A 20,676-nucleotide genomic window follows, 5' to 3' on the forward strand; every position below is an offset into this window, starting at 1 on the left:
AGGTGATACCAGTAATTATAGGCGTATGACAATCATTTAAAAAGAATTTAGATGACATCCCTGGTTAGCATCCCACCGTTGATCTTAACAAGATGGCCATTCTGGTATAGGTCACATGTTGAGGACGGTCTTAATCTTGGCATTACATTTATTTCAAATATATTTTCTAGAAGATGGTGCTATGTGGTCTTAATGAGGGTCTTGTTTCCAAGTATTATACCACAGGAAATCGCTGTATGATTAGTGGTGCCACCTGGGATGCAGACCTCACGTTGTCAATGACGGTCGAAGAGACGTTATTTCGAATTTAAAACTAATGCCGTGTGATTCAACTTGCATGCCAGATCTTGTCGTCGCCTTTATGCTGAGAAATTGGTTTTCGCTGGCCGCTTGGTTCAGAGCCCAGGGTTGGCCAGTGACACTGGAGGCGAGAATCAAGAATGTTCCTTCGAAATGATTATAATATGCATTTCACTGGTAGAAGTTTAACGCAACTGTTACTTCCCGGCTGCCGGCCGGAAGTGCATGGCTTACCGCCAAACGCCACGCGGTTTTCAAGATAGGAGTCTAGCATCCCTCTACAGAAACATTAACATGGACTTAACCTTTTTTACAATAGCAACTGCCGGAAGACGGGAAGTCAGAGCTGAGTTGAACTTTATCACGGCACGTCAGATGGAAAGAATGTCGGATAGTCGGGACTCTACTGTATCGGCCGTAGATGTTGTGCCTTATTGTTGAAATTAGTTGAGGGTTGTGAGGTGCCAAATTGTAGACATCATTTCTTATTGACTTATGACTGAAACGTCGTGTGCCTTATTTTGTAAACTGAAGGTATCAAGACAGTAGACAATACACAGATACCCAATCAAATGCCTTCGTGATCACCGAGGAAGGTCCCTAGGAGGTGGCTGAAGGATGAAATTGGGACAGGTTGGTTGTGACACATGACAGTCACTGATTAATGGCTTATGTTGCTTGTCGATCAAGTGTTGAGTCAGTCTGTTGCGTAATGAATTCCAATTTTGATTAACCCTTTGAAGCCGAAGATCGTCTGAATATTATTTATGAATTCAGTCCGTACCGCGAAGAAAACACTACACCTCACCATTACGAAAATCAGCTGGTTAACCCTTTGAAGCCGAAGCTCGTCTGAATATTATTTACGAATCCAGACCGTACCGCGAAGAAAACACTTCACTTAACCATTAGAAGTCGAATTAGGAGGTACCACATAAGATTTAACAAAAGAACATCCCGGTGAAAGCCTTAAGAGTCCCTCGCATTCGTTCTGTACTTTTCCGTCTCCGTGTAAGAAAATGGTCCTCGAGCTAGAGAAGCTGACCCTTCAACTAACACAATCCTTGTTGGTGTAAGTACTCTGCAAATTTAAAACTATTTAATCGATTTTTTTTCCTCTAAACCATTAAATCCACCAAGACGGAAGTTTTTCAAGAAGTTGAAATGTAACCTGAATAAGATGAACAGTCTTCAAAGACAAATACAAAGAACTTTGAGAGTAGGGATGGGGAGAAGTTGGTAAACCCATTGTTAGTTGGGCTATATCAAGTGTCCTTACCCTTCGAGAGAAAGTTTTATTTTGGAAAAGGCAAACAAGCTGTGAATTCCTACTTAAACTCCATCAATTACGTGGTTTAATTTACGCAGAGTTTACCAAATATTGACCGAAATGTTTTAAAGTTTTCGCCACTTCTTTATTCAGTTGCTCTGAACCACTGCCTGCTGATTTTTTTTTGGGTAAACTGCGCCATGCTTAAATGTGGGAATAAGCACGCTTAAGTCGTCCCTGTGCTCCGTTATGGAGACCCGTAATGGTTAACTGTGCCACTCTGTAGAAATTAGTCCTTGGTTTCGTGTTCTCATCTCATTTGGTGCTGTGGACGCGTAACTCCTGCTACGTATCGGGAGTTTCCGGCACTGGGATGGTCCCATAAATTAGGCCATCACAGCTTCCTTCCATATCCTTTCCTGTTATTTATTTATAGAGCCCGGGTAGCTCAGTCAGTTCAGTGACCGACCACGGACTGGACAATCGGGATTCGATCCTCAACAGGGGCAGAGGCTCTGAGTCCCACCGAGCCTCCTATCCAACGGGTACCGGGGTCCTTCCCCGGGGGTAAAACGCGGCCGGAGCCATCTAGTGCCGAGGATAAGAATGAGTAGGAGCTATTATACCTCCCCCTAAGTGCCTTCATGGCGTGCAGCAGGACTGCTTTACATATGTTACTTTTTTGTTCATTATTTATTAATTGTATTGTCATTTTAGTGATCGCATAGTTAAATGAACCATAAATACGTAGATTTGTCTACGTCTCATCCTCAAACGTCTTTCTTCAGATACGCCGAGATTTTACAAGCATATAAAATAACAGCAAACCTCAAGCTTGAACACCAACAAATTTAATTTTATATTGTCTAGCCCCCCCCTTTTTTTAGAAGGCTCTGCATTTTAAACCATGCGTTTATGGAGCGGAGCTGGAAGATAAATGATTATGAAGTTAATGCTCCAAGTTGTTTCCGAAATTATCCACAATGCTCTTCATTCCACAGCGGGCATCATTTTAACCCTTTGAAGCCGAAGATCGTCTGAATATTATTTATGAATTCAGTCCGTACCGCGAAGAAAACACTACACCTCACCATTACGAAAATCAGCTGGTTAACCCTTTGAAGTCGAAGCTCGTCTTCATAATATTTACGAATCCAGACCGTACCGCGAAGAAAACACTTCACTTAACCATTAGAAGTCGAATCAGGCGGTACCACATAAGATTTAACAAAAGAACATCCCGGTCAAAGCCTTAATTAAGTATTGTCGTTGCTAAGTAGTTGCTCTTACGGGGGCCACGCAAAAATACCTAATAGAGACTCTTTGCTTGTTACCATGGAAACAAAGGGCCTAGGAGTGTGAATGACGTAACGGAAATCATCGACTTCATGTTCCTGTTTTTGCGGTTCCAATGGAATGTGTATTTGTGTTTATGTATGGAGTTTTTAATAGTTTTTCATAGTCGCCTTTTAAAGGTGTGGGAAGGATCTTACAGAAACAAATAGAGCGTCTTACTGCTTCCGTTTGGCAGTTGATCCGCTGACTCAGAGACTTGTTAGCATCTCTCAATTCTACACAAATATCCAAAACTGCATTATTCTGCCACTTGTGCTATGATGAGCTGTCTTCTGGGAGCGAAAGTGAACAGACAAGAGAGCATTTGGCCCACAGATGTTTAAAGTGTGACGGGTATAAGGTGTTTCTTAAACTGAAGCAAGACGTTCACTGTAGAAGGAATTAAAGAAGTGTACTGTTTTAGAATTTCACCTGTCCGGGCCCGAAGTTTATCTTCATATGCGTCCCTCGTACCCTGAATTTCTCTGTTATGAACATTAAATAAAATTGTAATCTTATGTGTTGCGACACCTTGTAGATGGTTGCCAACCTAATGCCTCCGTCTTTCCGCTCTCTGAGGATGGCGACAATAAATACCTCCGAAACATGGTGACACTGTGTCATTACCCGGAGTATCACAGTCTGAAATTTTACCTGTATGAAAAGCTGAAACATCCCGTTACTTTGTTCAGAAGTTTCCAGATTTAAGTCCCGATTAAGAGACCCGTTACTTTGGATTTTTTTCGTCTATAAATCCTCCAAGTAAAATACGTCATAATTTCTTAATAAAACGTCATTTCTCCTTCCTACGAGATTCCAGCTCACCACACATGATTACTGTTTTATTCTTTTCTCGACACTGTTTAACCAAGTTTCTTGATCGAGCGTCATCAAATAACCAAGAAGCAGTGAAGCTATTCCGTTGCTTAGCAGCATGCCTTGAAGGTGTAGAGAGGAGGCAAGATTCCACGGATTCGTAACCTCAGCTTTGCTGTCCGGAAGCTTTGACGTGGGGGTGAATCGTGGTTGTGTGCTGGGGAATCCCTACCCAGCTTCTGGGGAGAGAACACGGAACGTCAATTCGTAGCTCTTCGCTGTACTTACATAGGAGATGAATAATTCGGTGACTTATTTACTATGTCAACGTGGTGTGTGTTTTAAGTAACTTATAGTTCTGTTTAGTAGCGCTGTCTTGTTGATTGGTTTCAGCTATGAGTCATTTACCCAAGAGTTTGAATAAACAAACATATTTGTTTAATAAATTTGGGAAGTACACATATTCGTTCTGCGGCTGTTTATTTGATCTTGTCGACAACATGTTACGTTAGATGTCTACAAATCAGAATTTCTTAAACGTTTCTGAAGACGAAATTAGAACGTAAGCCATTCAACTTCCTGGAATATCTGGTGAGGGGAATGTCATGTCTCGTGATCTGGTTATAAAATATTACATTTTAATCTCTATAACGTCCGTGTAACACGGTGGTGTTTTATTTTTTTGTAGTTCATGGTCCTTTTTAGAGCTTTCTTCCCGAATTATCACACAAGTACTTCCCAGGACGCTCAGCCTAAGTGGGTGAGTATTAGTCCCTATGGTAAAGTGGTGGAATGGTTGCTGGTGAAAAAGCAAACACAACCAACCACTTGCCATGCCGCAAGTTGAACTCTTCGTAGGTATTATGGAGATAGAATACAAAATTCCAGCACCACCAGATTCTGCCCTGATCGTAATAGCACCTCGGACCCCCCCCCCCCCCAAAAAAAAAAAAAAATTCTTGTTATCTCTATCAGCATAAGCATCAGATGGCCGTGTAGTACGAAATCCCCAAGGTCGCCCAGAATGTTTTCCCCTCTTTGGGGTTCTGTAATTAAAATGTTTGATGTGTTAAGCGTTATACCATGTCCCGCCTACTTATTAGTTGAAGAGTTTAAATTGTGAAGTTTATTAATTTGAATGTAGATGGCGTCATTCTGGGTTGTTGCGCGGTGTAGTCTGCTAGAAGTTTGGCGACGTTTCCGAGGTCCTTGGTTCCTCCATCACCAGGGCGATGATGACTCGCCTCTGAAACGTCGGAAAACTTCCACCAGACTACACGGCGCTACAACCCAGAAGAGAGCCATCTGCCGTGAGAACATACGATTTCACCTCGTCAGTTGTAATTTTCTTCGCCCTGATGTTTTTCGTCTTTGACACGAACGCCTAAATACCATTCCGTTGTTTATCGTTACATGACGAACCGTCCTTTAAGACCGTCGGTAATTACGAAAACTCACGAAAGGAAACTCTAGACGCAGCTTTGTACCTCGTAAAATGGGTTCAAAGTTCTGAGATTGCTGCCATTGTACTTGGAGTAATGAAACAAATCTTGTATCACAACACGTGCAGCTAGAAAACATTTCTGTGTACCCCGGAATAAAGTTTTGAATCAGCACGATTTTGTTTCCAGCAAGACATAAACCTAAAACAAGGGGCCGTTTGATTGGCGTCTATCTCGATGTAAGCGAAACAGCATCTTGTTCATTCTTTGGCTTTCGGTGTATTTGAAAGATTTCCTCTCTTTAGAACAGAATTTTGCCTGGGGCCGCATCTCGAAGTCCTAACACTGTTTTCAAAAGTGAATACAGGAAGGGCATCGTTTTTGTGGTAGAAGCGATATTTTGCGAAGAAAAATTTTGTGATTCATTTGGAATTGTGCCTAGGACTGCCAGGTGTATGAAAGATCTACTTTGTATTTCGGTGAGCATAGTTCTTTCGATATGTTAAACGGCGGGGAATCTCCAAGTAAACACTAAATAAAACTACAGCTTTGTGGGTTGTGAGAGATGAAAGGAAGATCTCTCGTCGTACAATGAAGGAGTCTGTATGTGTTTTCATTGAACACATATAAAAAAATCCCCTGTGTTTATATCTGTGGGCGTTGTTCGACAATACTTAGTTCTTTTATACAAGCTTCTTCATCAAAACGTATCGGGCAGACATCAAAGCAGTGTTTAATGCAGCGCTGGGTACGTGCGCTCACACTATGTTCGCAGTGTGTTCTTCGTTTGTTTTTCCAAAGTTTTGTGGTGTAAATGGGAGGAGAGGATTGTACTTTATTTTTTTACGTAGTCTTTAACACATGAGTGGCGTAAACAGCTCCACAATGCGTGGGCCACTCTGAGCCAATGTTTTGTTTGCTGTTGTTGGCGAGTTAATAAATAATAATAATAATAATAATATGAAACAAAATCACGAGAATTGGTATCATTTCACGGGCGGAAGCAATATTAGCAAAACATCTTGAACTCATGTTTACTTAAACCTTTTGAAGCTGAAACTGGTGTTTATGTTATTTAAAAATTCCGTCCGCGTATGGGCATTGATCAGATTCAAAGATTTTTAGGTATTTTGGGTCCCCCCCCCCCCCATCGTATTTTCTGGGATGATCATTAAGAATAGTGAACATTTGTAATAGGAAAAGCAAATTCGGAAATAAAGGAAACATTGATATAGGATTTGAGACTTTCGCGGCGAGTACAATCAATAAAAACTTCTCGGGCAATCAACCGCGTTAACTGGTTACCGTAGTAACCCGACGTTTCAGGAACCAACACTGTCCCCATCATCAGGGTTCTGATATGATTGGATACCAGAGTTGGTTCCCGAAACGTCGGTTTACTACGTTAATCATTAAGACTTACGAGGTATCCAGTCGCATCAGAACCCTGATGGTGGGGACAGTTGGTTCCCGAAACGTCGGTTTACTAAGTTAATCATTTAGACTTACGAGGTATCCAGTCGCATCAGAACCCTGATGGTGGGGACAGTTGGTTCCCGAAACGTCGGTTTACTACGGTAATCATTTAGACTTCCGAGGTATCCAGTCGCATCAGAACCCTGATGATGGGGACAGTTGGTTCCTGAAACGTCGGTTTACTACGGTAATCATTTAGACTTCCGAGGTATCCAGTCGCATCAGAACCCTGATGGTGGGGACAGTTGGTTTCTGAAACGTCGGTTTACTACGGTAACCAGTTAACGCGGCTGATTGCCCGAGAAGATTTTATTGAAACGAAACATTGTTAATACAATGCCTTGTCTGTCGCTCAGAAGACGTGAAAGAGTGATTTAATGCAATATGTGCCAGTGAAAAAGGCTCCCCATACCCATATACCATAACGTGAATCATTCACTGTAGCCTCGTGATATTAGGCTGACATCGCATTAGCGTTGTGGACTTGAATTCCACTTGATTAGTTCTTGTATTGAGAACACAAAGTGTTACCAGATTTGTTTATTGGTAATGGTGCTCACTTATTCTGAATAAGGACGAGTTGCTGGCAAAGCTAATCAGTAGAACAGAATCAAATTCTATATCTGGCAAAGCAAGTGAAGGAGAATTCTGCCATGTAGATACACGGGCCAAAATTATTTTTTCTTGTATTCTGTTTAATATAAACCACGTTAGTTTTCAAGTAAAATTGCTTTTTTTTTAACGCGATTTGTGTTTGATGCTTTAAACAAATGTATTTTAATGAAGATTGCAGCAAGGACCTCTGAAACGTCGGTAAACTTCAACCAGACAACACGACGCTACAACCCAGAAGACAGCCATCTTCAAAATCAAATCCTATTTAATACAATTTTACGATACGAATTCTGAGAACTTTAAGTTAATTTGAAATTCGTACATATTAAGGAAGGTTCTCAAGGCGACAAGTTAGAAGATCCTGTTTTCTGGGATGCAGCTTTGTGTAGTCCGGTACTTATTGACCGACGTTTTAGAGATGTTCACTGCTTCCATCGTCAGGGTGAATAGCACTGATGATGGAGGCGGTCAGCTGCCTCTCGTATTTCGTGTAAGCCCCTCTCTCAGAACCTTATTTAATCCAAATTCAGAAAGCTGGCAGAGAGATAAAGGGTCCATTGAACGAAGAAATATGACTTAACTCCCTGATCACTTAATGAAAAACTGCATCGAAACTCATTAATTAGCATTCATTGACCCGGCAGTAGAAGGTGAAGGTCGTGTTATGCCACTCATGCTATGATGTTGGGCTATTCTTTCTTTTTTTATGAGGGAACCGCTTATCTAGAGCTGAAAGAAAGTGTGTTTGGGGGGGGGGTGTTTTTTGGTTTCGTTAGGTCTTAGTTTAAACTACTGAAAAGATACGATTTTGTAATATAAACTGTATGAGGTCCTATTATGCCTCGCTTCTGTGAGTAAAAGTTTAGCTTAGATGTTGTTAGGGGTGTACAATACGCTGATATGGCCACATGCTGCGAGTGAATCTTGCTCGATGTGTTGTGACGCTTCTATAAGACTCCTGATTTGTATGTAAATGTTTTTGATTCTTCGGTTGCTTAAGAACCGACATAGTTGCGTTGTCTATTTGCAATTTTATTGACAGTTTAAAATTTCTATCTATTTTGGAACCGTACTTATTACCTTTTTGTTTATAAAATTGATTTGGCGTGTAGCACCCATGGAGAACCGAAAACTTAATGAAAGGATTTAGTTGGAAACTTAAGAAATAATATCATTTGGGAGACCTTACCGTCGATTGGTGGATAATATTAAAAAGAAAATTAAATGCATGAAGTGGACCGAACTGTCAGGATGGATTCCAGTGGAAGCTTTAATGACTGACTAAGCTTCTGGTCCCATTACGGCGAGCTTGGTGATAAACTGAACTGCTATCAGCAGTTCAAATAAAACTTTTGTACCACGGAGTAAGCGAGCGAGCTGTTAATTTCTCTGAGTTTTCCCGATTTCTTCTTGTGGCATTCTGTCACTTGGACTACGGAAGGGTTATAAATAATACGTGTGGTGTGCCGAGCGGCAGACACCCCTGCCAGAGTATTTACAGACGTTTCCTGCGTTATGCTAGGATGACAGACTGTGTCCATATTGGCTTCTCTGCCTATTTGTTTGGTGCGAGCTTTAATGTCTTGTTTAGACGTTTCCTTATTCTGTGTTTTTCTCAGATCTTACTTTGCTATCAAAGTTTGATTGTTTAATGAAGTTTCGAGTTTCTACATTTGCATTCCACCCAGTCTAATGGTTCTTGGCATCCTATTGGCTAGAAATTAGCGAACATTAGAGAAAGAATAGGTGTGTAAAGTTGTATCTCGTTAGTAATTTGGTTGCTTTACGTGCGTGTTTATTTATGGCCAGGTTTTTGACGGACTTTTATTCTTATTAATAAAATATAATTATAATAAAAGTTATATATACAAAATAAATGCGGAATATTTTTTATAAGAGTCTACCTAGGGCCTATTGAATGCCACGGTTGAGTGTGTGGCAATTCGTATGCAGATACCAGCGTTTCGGAGGAACAACTGTGCATCGTCAGGGCTTCAGCTGCCAGACTGTGTCACAACCCAGTCTTCCACACCACCGTGCGAACATTAAATCTCACAAGTAATAAAAGGCGAGTTGTATAAATTATGGTTGTAAAAGTGCATAATGCTATTTGGGTGTTGATGTGAGAGAGCACATTGGTTCCGTCTGTTGACGGATTGTTTATTCTGACAGTACGAGCCTCTAGCATCACACGGGGTTATGGATCTCATGAACATCTGGTCTTTACACATTTCACGAGAATGGAATTCTAAAAAGCAAATGGTCCTTAGATTTGGTGGCAAAAAGTACAGCTGAGCGAACTTATGCCTCGTAGCAAGTGGATACCCATGTGGGCACTTTCCGCGGCGCTCCCGAAAGACTCTGAGCAACTCAGTTTGTTGCTTATTCGGTGTTTTTTAAGACGCTGTATCAACTACAGCTTAAGTTGCGGAATGCCACTTGAGAAACTAATGATTATGATGATTTGAAAACCTCAAATCCTACCAATTCTTTGAATTTTGTTTTGAACCGGTGCTTTGGTACATGAATTTAACTTTATCCGAAACGTTCGACTGTTTTACTACGCCACCACTGGATCTCCGCCCCACTCAGAAGTCCTCGTTTCCCTTACGAGTCGTATATCACGGTCTGACATTGGCCTGTGAGGGTGGAAGTGTTTTCGTTCTTGGGTTGATGAACTGAACCACTGTTCAAGAACTATAGGCTGTTTTACAAGTACAGCTGTTGGCGTGGTGCCTGGTGGCTTTCCGGGCGATTAGTGGGCTTCATATTTAGGCATGTTTATAACGCGTATATAAATTCCACTAGTCAGCTTAGTGATTTATCAGTTATCGCTACACTAAGTTCAGTGATGTTGCCCTGAAGACATTGGCAACATCGTTTCGTAGTGTGTATTTTGTTGGGTATTTGTTTTGCCTTTGAATAAAACAGCATCCAAAATTTCTCTTCTAATCTCGCTGGAGGCTGTTCAACGCCCACAGCTGATACGAAGTTTTTGGGTAAGATACGAACAGTGAATGATTTTAGTAATAAATTTTCAGCTATTATGTTAGATTTAGGTACTTTAAAAGGATTTTTAATGTGAAAATTTCTTTGTAAATTTGTTATTTATGCAGCTACATGGTGAAACAACCATATAGCCGTCCTTGTTTACTTGCTGTAAAAACTGTAACAAATGTAGTGAAGATTATTTGGGGGCTGTGCTGGCGGCCTTTCCGCTCTCACTGTCGAATGCGTGTTTCCTAGTCCCACGACACAGTCGCCGAGTATCCCGACTGTAAACGCTGTATATACTTACTCTGTTCTGATCTGTATATTCTTCCGAATTGCAATTGATTCTGTCAGTTTCTGCGTTTCTCTCCCTTTGATTTATAATCCTGGCCTCAGTATTAGACTTTTGCCCTCTTCGTGTATCCTATCCTCATGTCCATTTTACTTTGTTTCATGAGAGGAAACGATATTACACACCATAAGATGAAAGCCTTCTGGGATATTGAACTATGCGGCCTCGTACAAATTGATCGATGTTTCAGAGTTGCTTACTGCTTCCATCATCAGGGCGATATTGCACGTGGCTTGGTGCAAAGTAGGACTGAAGTCACAGTCTGCATGCAAAACGCTGCACCAAGTATTGTCGGGATTTTTCCTTTAGACTTCATCATCACTCTTATTTCTCTTAGTTACTGTCGTTCATATGTTTTAAAGAATCAACATATGTATTTCATTTTGTTATATTATGCGTTTGTTTCAGATAACTGGTTTCTTGTCACGTTCATGTACTACTAACTTCCACATCCCGACGGATACAGTCCTGATTCATTATTATGTATGAAGAAGTACCTGGAACCCTATAATCGTATGAGCTAAAATAGATTACTAGGAAGCTGTCAGGCACTTTAGTTACAAGAATGGCTGAGAATTACAGCGACAATAAAACGTGGTGAATATGTTGGCTTGGACGTTGTAACATCCACCCACACTGTTTTGCCGACACAAGGGTCATCGTCCAGTAGCTGGATCACAGAAAAAGTAGGCAGTGTATGAGTAAACTGATTACTGACTGAAGAACGGTAGAAATCCCAACACACTCTTTTGATAGCCGATGTTGTGATCAGAATCCGAATAGGGTACCTCCTGAACGCATTGCCATTTGATATTTCAGGATCTCACGGCACCGAGTGCGATGATGTCTTCTGGAATATTGTGCAGTTTGGCTTGGTAGAAATTAACCCTTCGTTTCAGTGGAAGTTTTCTGTCTCCGACATCTGGGCGTCCTGATGATGGGAGGTGCTACTGATGTTGATGGTTCAGACGTTTATCAACCCCTGGACCTGGCTTCTGGCTGGAGGACCTGGGGTTCGACTATAATGAAGGCGTTGTAGGAAGGTGGGCGATCGGGTTATAACTATGCCTGGTGTTGGCTGCTGCACACATGTCCATACGTCACTCGCAGTCCATGTCCTTAGACAATGCATATCTCCACTAGTAAACGTGTAACTAACTATTTGTACAGAGATTTTTTGTTTGTATGCTGATAACTGTGCTCGTAAATAAATGTCCTGCCCTCTTGAGACCCGAAAGCCATTTTGTTACCACAAAAGCCCGCCATTCTGAACTACTCGAGGCTAGGCCTCCCTTTCAGAAACTATTTCTCTGAGATACGTTTTAGTATTATTCTCCAATCCACGTCTGTCATTTCAAATTTTGTAATAGTTCTGTGTCGTGTCGAAAATTTAACAATTTAAATGTACAGAATTTGAAGTTCAATTTTTGTTTAATGTGGGAGTGAAAGTTGGTCCTTTACTCAAAGAAAAGAAATTAAAGGGTACCCTAACGCTGTGCTGAGGAGAACAAGCGGACGTTAGAGGAACTAAGTAACAGGAAAATGGAGCGAGTATCATCATAATTTCGACTCATTTAATTCTACCAGCAAACGCCATGAAATACATCTGCATTATTTTCCCATGTGTTTACTTACATGCAGATATAACTCTCTTCAGTAGAAATGTATCAAGTTCGAATCTCTTCCTAGTTACCTAACGTGTCTCTTCTGTCTACATGAATGTTGGGGCAGGATCTTTAAACAGGCCAGTACATTATTCTTCCAGATGTCTACGCATTCATCATCTGTGATCTCGGTTTTATATGAATATTTGCAGGTTGGAAAAGAAACCATTCAGATTCTCAAAACTGATTATGTAAGAGGAGACACTTTGTTCGGTAAGTCAGAATGCTGTACCAGCAATTGGGTCCGCGGGCGTCTGATGTATAGTAAATACGCAGTAGGCACCTAATTGTGATGGCGCATGCGTATTCATATGACAGCGATAACGTGTTTACAGTCACCACAGTTGAAAGCGCTGAGCCATGTTGTGATAAGGAAATTATCCCTGGCACGCCTGTAATTTTAGTCAATAGTTCTGACGAAGGTTGAACAATAAACTGATGCGTATTCTCGAATTTTCCTTTGTCTACTGGTTTGAACGCACGACGTTTCGGTAACGTGCTATTTTTTCGTCCCTTGTAAGTGGAGTCGAAGCAGGCTGGACAGGCTGACCATGAAGGGTTGTGAGCTAAACCTGCGACTGCTTTGTGTTGACTGTGTTTCGATGGTATTTGCAATAATTTAATTCCAAGGTCAATGAAAAATTTCGCATTTATATCGCTAATTGCCGTTGGTCGTTCAGAATGAAACATATACCAGCAGTGAATATTGGGAGGAGATTGCTACGGAAGTCTACATCTGCGGTGAAGTGACGTGACGAATGGTTTGTAGCAGTGCGTCTTGAATCCTTATGGATTTTCCCGACACGGCATAATCAACTTGTTTTCTTTCATAAACCATATCGCTTTCAGACATTTTTTCCCCTATGTTTCAGTGAAAATAAACAGTGGGTTGCGTGGTTTTTGAAAGCGCTTGCAGCTCGGATATGAGTTTATGAATGGCGTTGCGTGTCGAAAGGAGAAATAAACAAGCAGTCAGAAACATTTGAATGCTGCAGAGTTTACCTTCATCGTCAGTATCCTTAACGTAGTCTCCTCAGCTGACGTTATTTCTGTCAGTCATGTTGGACGAAAACGGCGTCGGGGCGTAAGAATTTTTGTCGAAACCGGAATGTCAACAAATCCGTCCGGTAAAAAAAAAAACAACAACAACGGAACACTGCTCGAATTTATAAATTTGGATCTCGCCCCCTTGTGCAAGTCTTTTAGTGTTTATGAAGTGATCGATCTTAAACTGCGGGCGTGTGTGGCTCGTGTCACATTGGGCTACGGGTAACCGACCGAATTCTGTAACCAAAAGATTTCAGTATCTCAAATTTGATTCCTTGTTAGAACAGGAAAAGGACACTGTGAGAGTAGATTTCAGATGTCACGGCGATTAATATATCTTTTATGACCTTCTGGGTTATGAAACCGTGGTCTTTAGTTGGCAGAAGACCACGAGACGAAGTATTAATATGATTGTTGGAGCTCCTATAAAGAATACAAAATTTGCTTATCCTGAGAATGTGGACCCACCATCATCAGAGTTCGATGTTGACGTTGCCGTGAGCTTTTCCTCAACTTCCGGACCGGCTGTGAGGACCAGTGAGCTGTATGGAGTCTCTTACTGGAAGTAAAGTCGGCCGGAGTGTAAGCTAACAGCTCACCTCCGACTTATACCGAACTTCAGAACATCGTACAGCCGTCAGCTCGCTACATGGACTCCACAGTATTAGGGATCTAGGCGCATTACCTCGTCTCCACCCCACACCCCTCTCTTGTACCGACGCCGTTGCTCGCATTCCAGTGGGCGGCAGTGCAACACAGCTGTGCTGACTCTACCGGGGGTCATCTGGGTCACCGCGGCCATGATGTGGGGGGGAACAACAGGGTTCAGCTTGTCCTGTTCGTAGCATGACTGACCATAACATGATTCGCCAGCCAGACATGGCGTCAGGCTTCTCTGGAACGTTACTCGAGACTGCATGTTCTGACAAGCCGTCTCAGCTCCTGCACTCCTGTTAGCCCTACTGAGCAGAGTCGATTTGTCGTCAAGCTAATAAACGCTCAGCTAGCTGAAAGTTTCTTAGACGTTTATGGAACCCGAAGGCTTAATAATGGAGTGTTCACAAGTTCCCGCCACCTGTCCTTATCGACGTTTCCCTGAGATCCGTTTTAATATCATCCTCCCATCTACATAGGTCTTTCAGATGGTTTATTCCCTTCATGCATTCCAGATCAAAGTTGCTCGTTTGTGATCTCCCCTGTGCACACTGCATGTCTCGCCCATCTCTTCCCTGATTTGACCATCCTGATGATAATTGGAGCTTCTCATTCCGCTGTCTTCTCCAGGCCTTCTGTCAAATTACTCTGCGTCTTTTCTTCGTAAATGCGATTCTTATTTGTTACCGTCGTCATATATTTGAATTTGGTGCCGAATTTGAGAAGGGTTTGATGATTTTGTCGCCTGGTGACGAGACATTATCACATTTAGTTTTATCAGCATTTGCTTGTAGACCAGATTCTTACTCTCCGTATTTTTGAGCCAGAAGGTTTTCATTGCCTGTTTTCTGTACTTCAAGTAGTCTGTTATACTTTTGCTACATCTCCTTCTGATGAAATTCAAGAAACCGGCCCTCCAGGCTTCTGAAATCTCGTGTTCTGGCTGCGAAAACAGCATTGTGTGAAAGAATTCGTCAAATTAGGTGGCCCTTTAAGAGATTTCGTTGTTAGCTTTATATGACGAGTTGTTGACCCAACTTCCGAGTTGGAGTACCACTCTAATTTGACTGCCCTGATTGATTTTTCAACGCATTGTATTCTCAGAACCCCCCTCACCCCGGTATCTTGAGGCCGTCTTTATCCGAATCGACAATGAAGCAGACGTCAACAAAAAGTTCTTCCACAAATCAACAATTTAGAGACAAGTCAGTATTGTTATTGTTACTTACACGTGTCGAGTTGAAAAAGAGCAGTACTTCATCCACGCAGTGGCGAAAAAAAACCAAACGATTGAATTGTATTTTGCTCTGATCTTGTTCCTTGCACACCTACGTTCAAAAGCCTTCAAAACCCACGCCAGTTATGAATTTGGCGTCTCCATATTTGTACAGACACTAAAACGAGAGCCAGAGATATATTAACAAACAAACAATTTGGAACTCTTCACGGACTATCACACGAAGTACCAAAATTGTAAACAGTAAGCCGTCTTCTGAGGAAATTAATAGTTATATTTTAAGTCTGTGTAAGGTGGACTGTTATATTGGACAGCTGTTAACAAAAAATTACTCGCTGTAGTCAGCCCCAACACTAATTTTAATCAAAATCCATTCTGTAATTTGGGATGAACACCATTTCCCCAGTTGAATACCTTGCACAAAACGTGTAGGTGCTGTGATCTTATTTTGAAAGATGCCCGCCCAGCTTCTGACAATCCTGAGGGCTGTGTTACTTCGCCCCTCGCCCCCTCGACCTTGTGTTTGTTAAGCGTTCTGTCTGACAAGTGGCCTGCCCAGATCTCTTCTTTCGCGGTATGTTTCATCTGGTTGCAACGAGGATGTCGAAAAGTAGCTCCCGGCTTGAAGGCGGAGGTAGACCTTCCAGCCAAATTTCTCCATAGACCGCAGTGGTTGTCACTTCTTATTTGATAGGTCCTGGGTTCGAGTTTCGGCACGGAGACTAGCTGTCCGAACTTTCTTCATGGTTTTACATAATTTGCATGAAGTCTATCCTTGGATTATACCGTGCACACAATGGTCACTTCCTTTTTTTCATGCTTCCAAGTTCTTACTTAATTTATAAACATCTTGTCATCAGTTCCTTTGTTTTACCTGTGTTAAATATTTTATTCATTGAATCTGCACCAATACATAATATACATGAATCAGCTAACCTCTAAAGTAGCTTATGTCTGTCAGCTTAGAGTGTGTATCATGCATTTCTAGTCTGGTTGCAGTCCCCTCTCGTCATTACAATTGCAGCTGGGAACATGTCATAATAAACAGTTCATTTTTAGTTTCCATTATTTTCTGCAGATCTCAAGACCCTTCTGTGGGAGGTGACGCTTCAAGCCCTGGCAGTGGCCAATCTGAATCAACTTGTGGAACACCACCCACAAATCCTGACGCTGTGGCCACTAGTACAGGTATGGGAGAATTAAACAATTTAATGCAGAAACGAGTTACTTTGATTTGTGCTTGAAATTAATATGATATTTTTAATATTTTTATAAATTAGAACGCTGGCCTTGTAATCCTGGGGTCTCGGGTTCGATTCCCGGCGGTGCCCGAATTTATAACTTGTGTTGGGCAAGGCCGTGGTCTAGGCAACACGGAGTTTTCCTCCGGGGGCTTCCCCGGTTTCTCCGTGGCATCCCATTCACACACAGAAGAAGGCAATGGCAAACCACTTCTGGATCATCTGCCAAGAACGTATATGAACAGGTCCCAGTCCGAGAAAAGGATGGAAGGATCCTGTTCATATGGACCTGTCGTCAGACAGAACACTAAATAATAAATAATAATGTCTGTATGTATGTAAGTTTTATGTATTTAATTGTTTATGTAAATTATTTAAAGATAAGCCTCACAAACACATCTGAGACCCTAGACCAGTGGTCCCCAACGCGGGGCCCGCCAAGGCTTTTTTGGGTGCCCGCGTTGATACGGAAAGAGGTTATACTGAATAATAAAGGCCGTTCAACCATGAATATTATAAAATCAAAGCGCAGATCTCGACTTACTGACGCCCATCTTGACGATTGTTTGCGAGCAGCAACATCATCCTACACTCCCAAATTTGAAAAACTGGCCGATAAAATGCAGCGCCAAACATCACACTAACTTCCCACTTGAGTAATAATAATTATAATTATAAAACTACGTACTTTTGATTGCGTGGTTTCTTGTATCATTAAACGTCGTGTTGTTTTGCGTATTCTTTGGTGTCCATATCTTATTTGTCCAGAGAAAAGAAAATTTGGCTTTGTTAATCGGTTGGTGCCCGCCACGATCTCATAAACTTTCAAATGTGCCCGAAGGCACAAAAAGGTTGGGGACCACTGCCCTAGACAGTAAAGAAGCTACAATCAGCTGAGTCAATCTGTCAAATATTTGAAGTTAAGTTTATTCATAATTGCCATGTGAATCTTGTCGGCAGGATGTGCTCCGATATCAGTTTCGGCAACGGGGGGCCTAAGCAATGGCTGTACCAGGAGCAGTGCCAGTTGTGTTGTCAGCAGCAGTCACCAGCTTCAAGACCCGACCAGCTCTCCAGTCACCGCGGGCTCCTTCTCTAGTCCGCCCACCTGGCCGTCCCTGGGCGACGTTAACAGTAAGCCCTGTAAATGATTATGACTTAACGAAGACTACGATTTCTAGAAATAAATTTGTGTGGGAAAGAACTAATAAAAATTAAAATTTGGGTAACAACTTAGTGGAACACCTCGGCACTTTTAACCCTCTTGGATGTTGCCTGTCTTGAAAAAATAGTGTCTTTCACAAACAACACGAACAATTACAAGTACAATTAATACCGCAGAAATGTCCGAAGGTTGTAAGTTTCTCGCAGTATCAAAATGAACTTATCGTGAGAATGTTCAAGTTTCTATATTAATTAAATTATTGATGTGAACAAGTGACTTGTATGCAGAGCGGATGGGTGATGGGTCGAGTCTGTTTGCTATACTGTCACGACAATGACGTGAAACTCTATAACCCATAAAAGAGCACCTTTCAAAGTCTGAGTAATTGCCAGGTAAAAGATATGTCCATCAGATAAAATAATGTTGTATGGGATGAGGTTCTGCTTTGAGCCTTGTTTCTTAACGTCCATACATTGAACCCATGACTTATTTATATTCTTCTTCTTCTATGGCTCTCCGGTCCATGGCCTCCTCTCCTCTTCCATTCGGTCCTCTGTTAGGTCCGTCTGTCCGAGGCTTTGATCGAGGTTTCGAAACGTCTTCCTTTTTAAGGTGCAAGGTTGTTAGCCTTGCGATCAACCCCCAACCTGGAGGACCAGGGTACCTGTCTTAGTCTGACCTCTGCCCCCTCGACCAATCTGGCTAGGGAGGTCCTACCAGTAGCTCTTGGGGTCACTGAGGTACTCAAGCCCCACCACCACGACAAGGTGCAGGTACCATTAAGTGGGGCCTTATTTATATTGCAGCAGTGAAAAGTGAAGTTCGCAGTCCTGGTTTGGGTGACACCTCATCACTGAGCCAATCAGAGGCTTTGTACTCGGGGGCAGGAGACTCGATTGGATCGTACAGTGACAGCAAGGATTATTCGCAACACCCCTACTCATCCACTCAGCAATATTACAGCAGGTAATATTCAGAGTTTCAGAAATTACTTAATTCACCCAGTCCTCTTCTGCCTAATGGTTTCGAGATGTACAGATCTTGCCACTGTTCCCCGTCTTTGGCTCGGTTACGGTCCCTGCAGAGAAATGCTGGGATAGTAGATTAAATTACAACATGGCTGCCACTGACAGTTTTCATTAATCATCCTATCATTTGTTGCTAAAGATCTAGAGTCTCATTAAATAAATCATAAATAAACAAAACAAAGTACCATGTGAACTGCATTAATTTTTAGCAGTGTCAATTATTCTTCTTTTTCCGGTTTAACAATGTTTGTACATTTTCCGGTACCCTTTTACGGGTCTCCAACTTTTCAGTTGGCTCGATCTATGGACATTCGGTGGGACTCCTTGGACGAGGGATCGGCCCGTCACAAGGCCTCTACCTTTACACAGGACAGCACAACACAGAAAAACAATGACTTGAGTGGGATTCGAACCCACGGTCCCTGCGACCAAGCGGCACAAGGCACACGCCTCAGACCGCACGGCCACTGCGGACCCCGCGGTGTCAATTCTAAAACTCTATTTATGATTTGGTTCATGATTTTATTTATTTTTTCTCAGTTGTATTTGTTTACTGGTTGTAATTTTTATAGATGTTTTTTTTATTTTAGCATTATTCAAAGATCATTAAAGTAAATTAAGAATGTCAATTATTTGTTGCGAGCAGTATGCATCAAGCATATGGCAGTCAGTCGTCGGCAGCTGCGGCGTACATGCAGAGCTCAAGTTTCTACAATTCTCCAGCCTATGGCATGTTGCAGCAGGGATACCACAGTGCAACAGGTATATACCAGCAGCATTGGAATGAAAATACATACTTTTCAAATATAAGTAAAGAATTTTATGTGCATTTTAATATCTGGCAACAGTATGCACGTCGGAATTGGATCGGCCACGTAAAGGTCGGCCGACCAAGAGGAACGAAGTGCAGAATAAAGATTGTTAAATTGAGAATTCAGGTACTCATGGTGCCTTGTAGAAACTGACCAGTGTTTCAGAGGCAGTAAGCACATCTGAAATGTCACTGAACTTCTACCAATATCCCAGAAGACGGCTATCTTTAAGATTAAGGAAGTCTTCTGTATGGATGGACTGATAAACTACAATGTTTGTAGCCAGAAGTGTCAGATCTGAACAGTGAGGATTATAATTTTGATTAATTTATCCTTGTGTTTTTACTCAGGTGCACGTGGCTTAAATCAGCAGTGTAAAGGCTCAGCCTCCAACAGCTACCTTAGCCCATACGCCACATCTAGTACGGCGTTCGGATCCAGTTCAGGGAGTAGTTCACATCACAGTGGGCAGAGTGGAGTCTCTGCTGGACAGACGGCATCGTACGCTTCGTATGGTGCGGGTTATAACTGTACAGCGTCCGCGGCGGCAGGCTTTTCGGCTGGCTCGCAGAACTTCCCTTCCTCGCAGCAGGTATGTGTGTCGTAACTCATGTTACTGAAAAATGTGTCACGCTACAGTTTGCTTCTTGTGTGGAAATTAGGTTTAATCCTGTTTCTTGCAATTAATCTCAAAAAAGAAATGGTAGCTCACCTTGAGGTGGAAGTAGAGTTAACGTCTGAAATACTTGTATCAAAATGCGTGTATGCTTCAGTGCCAAGTTTTATCCTCTTAATAACATTTCGTTCTTCTTGTTCTATGGCTCTCCGGTTCGTATTCGGTCCGTGGCCTCCTCAATTCTCCTCTTCCATTCGGTCCTTCTGTTAGGTCCGTCTGTTCGAGGTTTAGGTTTCGAAACATCATCCTTTTTACGGTGCAAGGTTGTTAGCCTTGCGACCAAGCCCCAACCTGGAGGACCAGGGTACCTGTCTTAGTCTGACCTCTCCCCCTCGACCAATCTGGCTAGGGAGGCCCTACCAGTAGCTATGCTACCGCCAGCATAACTCTTAGAATCACTGAGGTGCTCAAGCCCCACGACGACGACAAGGTGCAGGTACCATTAAGTGGGGAATAACATTTCCTATACAGTGAAATAATGGTGCTGTTTCTTCCTGCTGATATTTCAGTAGCAGATTTGTGAATGCATGTACCACATTCTCATCATTGCATTCA

General features: G+C 42.1%; 1 protein-coding gene across 9 annotated transcripts in view; it reads left to right on the plus strand.

Annotated features, from left to right (window-relative positions):
* eya (eya transcriptional coactivator and phosphatase 2) overlaps positions 1-20,676 on the plus strand; it is a 140,091-nt gene that overhangs the window by 110,885 nt on the left and 8,530 nt on the right. For all 9 annotated transcript variants that reach the window (XM_022062646.2, XM_022062651.2, XM_022062649.2 and 6 more), the window contains 5 exons: positions 16,278-16,387; positions 17,401-17,574; positions 18,412-18,571; positions 19,280-19,395; positions 19,796-20,037. In XM_022062646.2, coding sequence (XP_021918338.1) covers positions 16,278-16,387; positions 17,401-17,574; positions 18,412-18,571; positions 19,280-19,395; positions 19,796-20,037 — 802 coding nt within the window. The remainder of the gene's footprint in view (positions 1-16,277; positions 16,388-17,400; positions 17,575-18,411; positions 18,572-19,279; positions 19,396-19,795; positions 20,038-20,676) is intronic.

This window comes from Zootermopsis nevadensis, unplaced genomic scaffold (assembly GCF_977971745.1).
Source record: "Zootermopsis nevadensis isolate Lab colony 2312 unplaced genomic scaffold, Znev_1.0 Znev_ptg000004l, whole genome shotgun sequence".
Taxonomy (NCBI): domain Eukaryota; kingdom Metazoa; phylum Arthropoda; class Insecta; order Blattodea; family Termopsidae; genus Zootermopsis; species Zootermopsis nevadensis.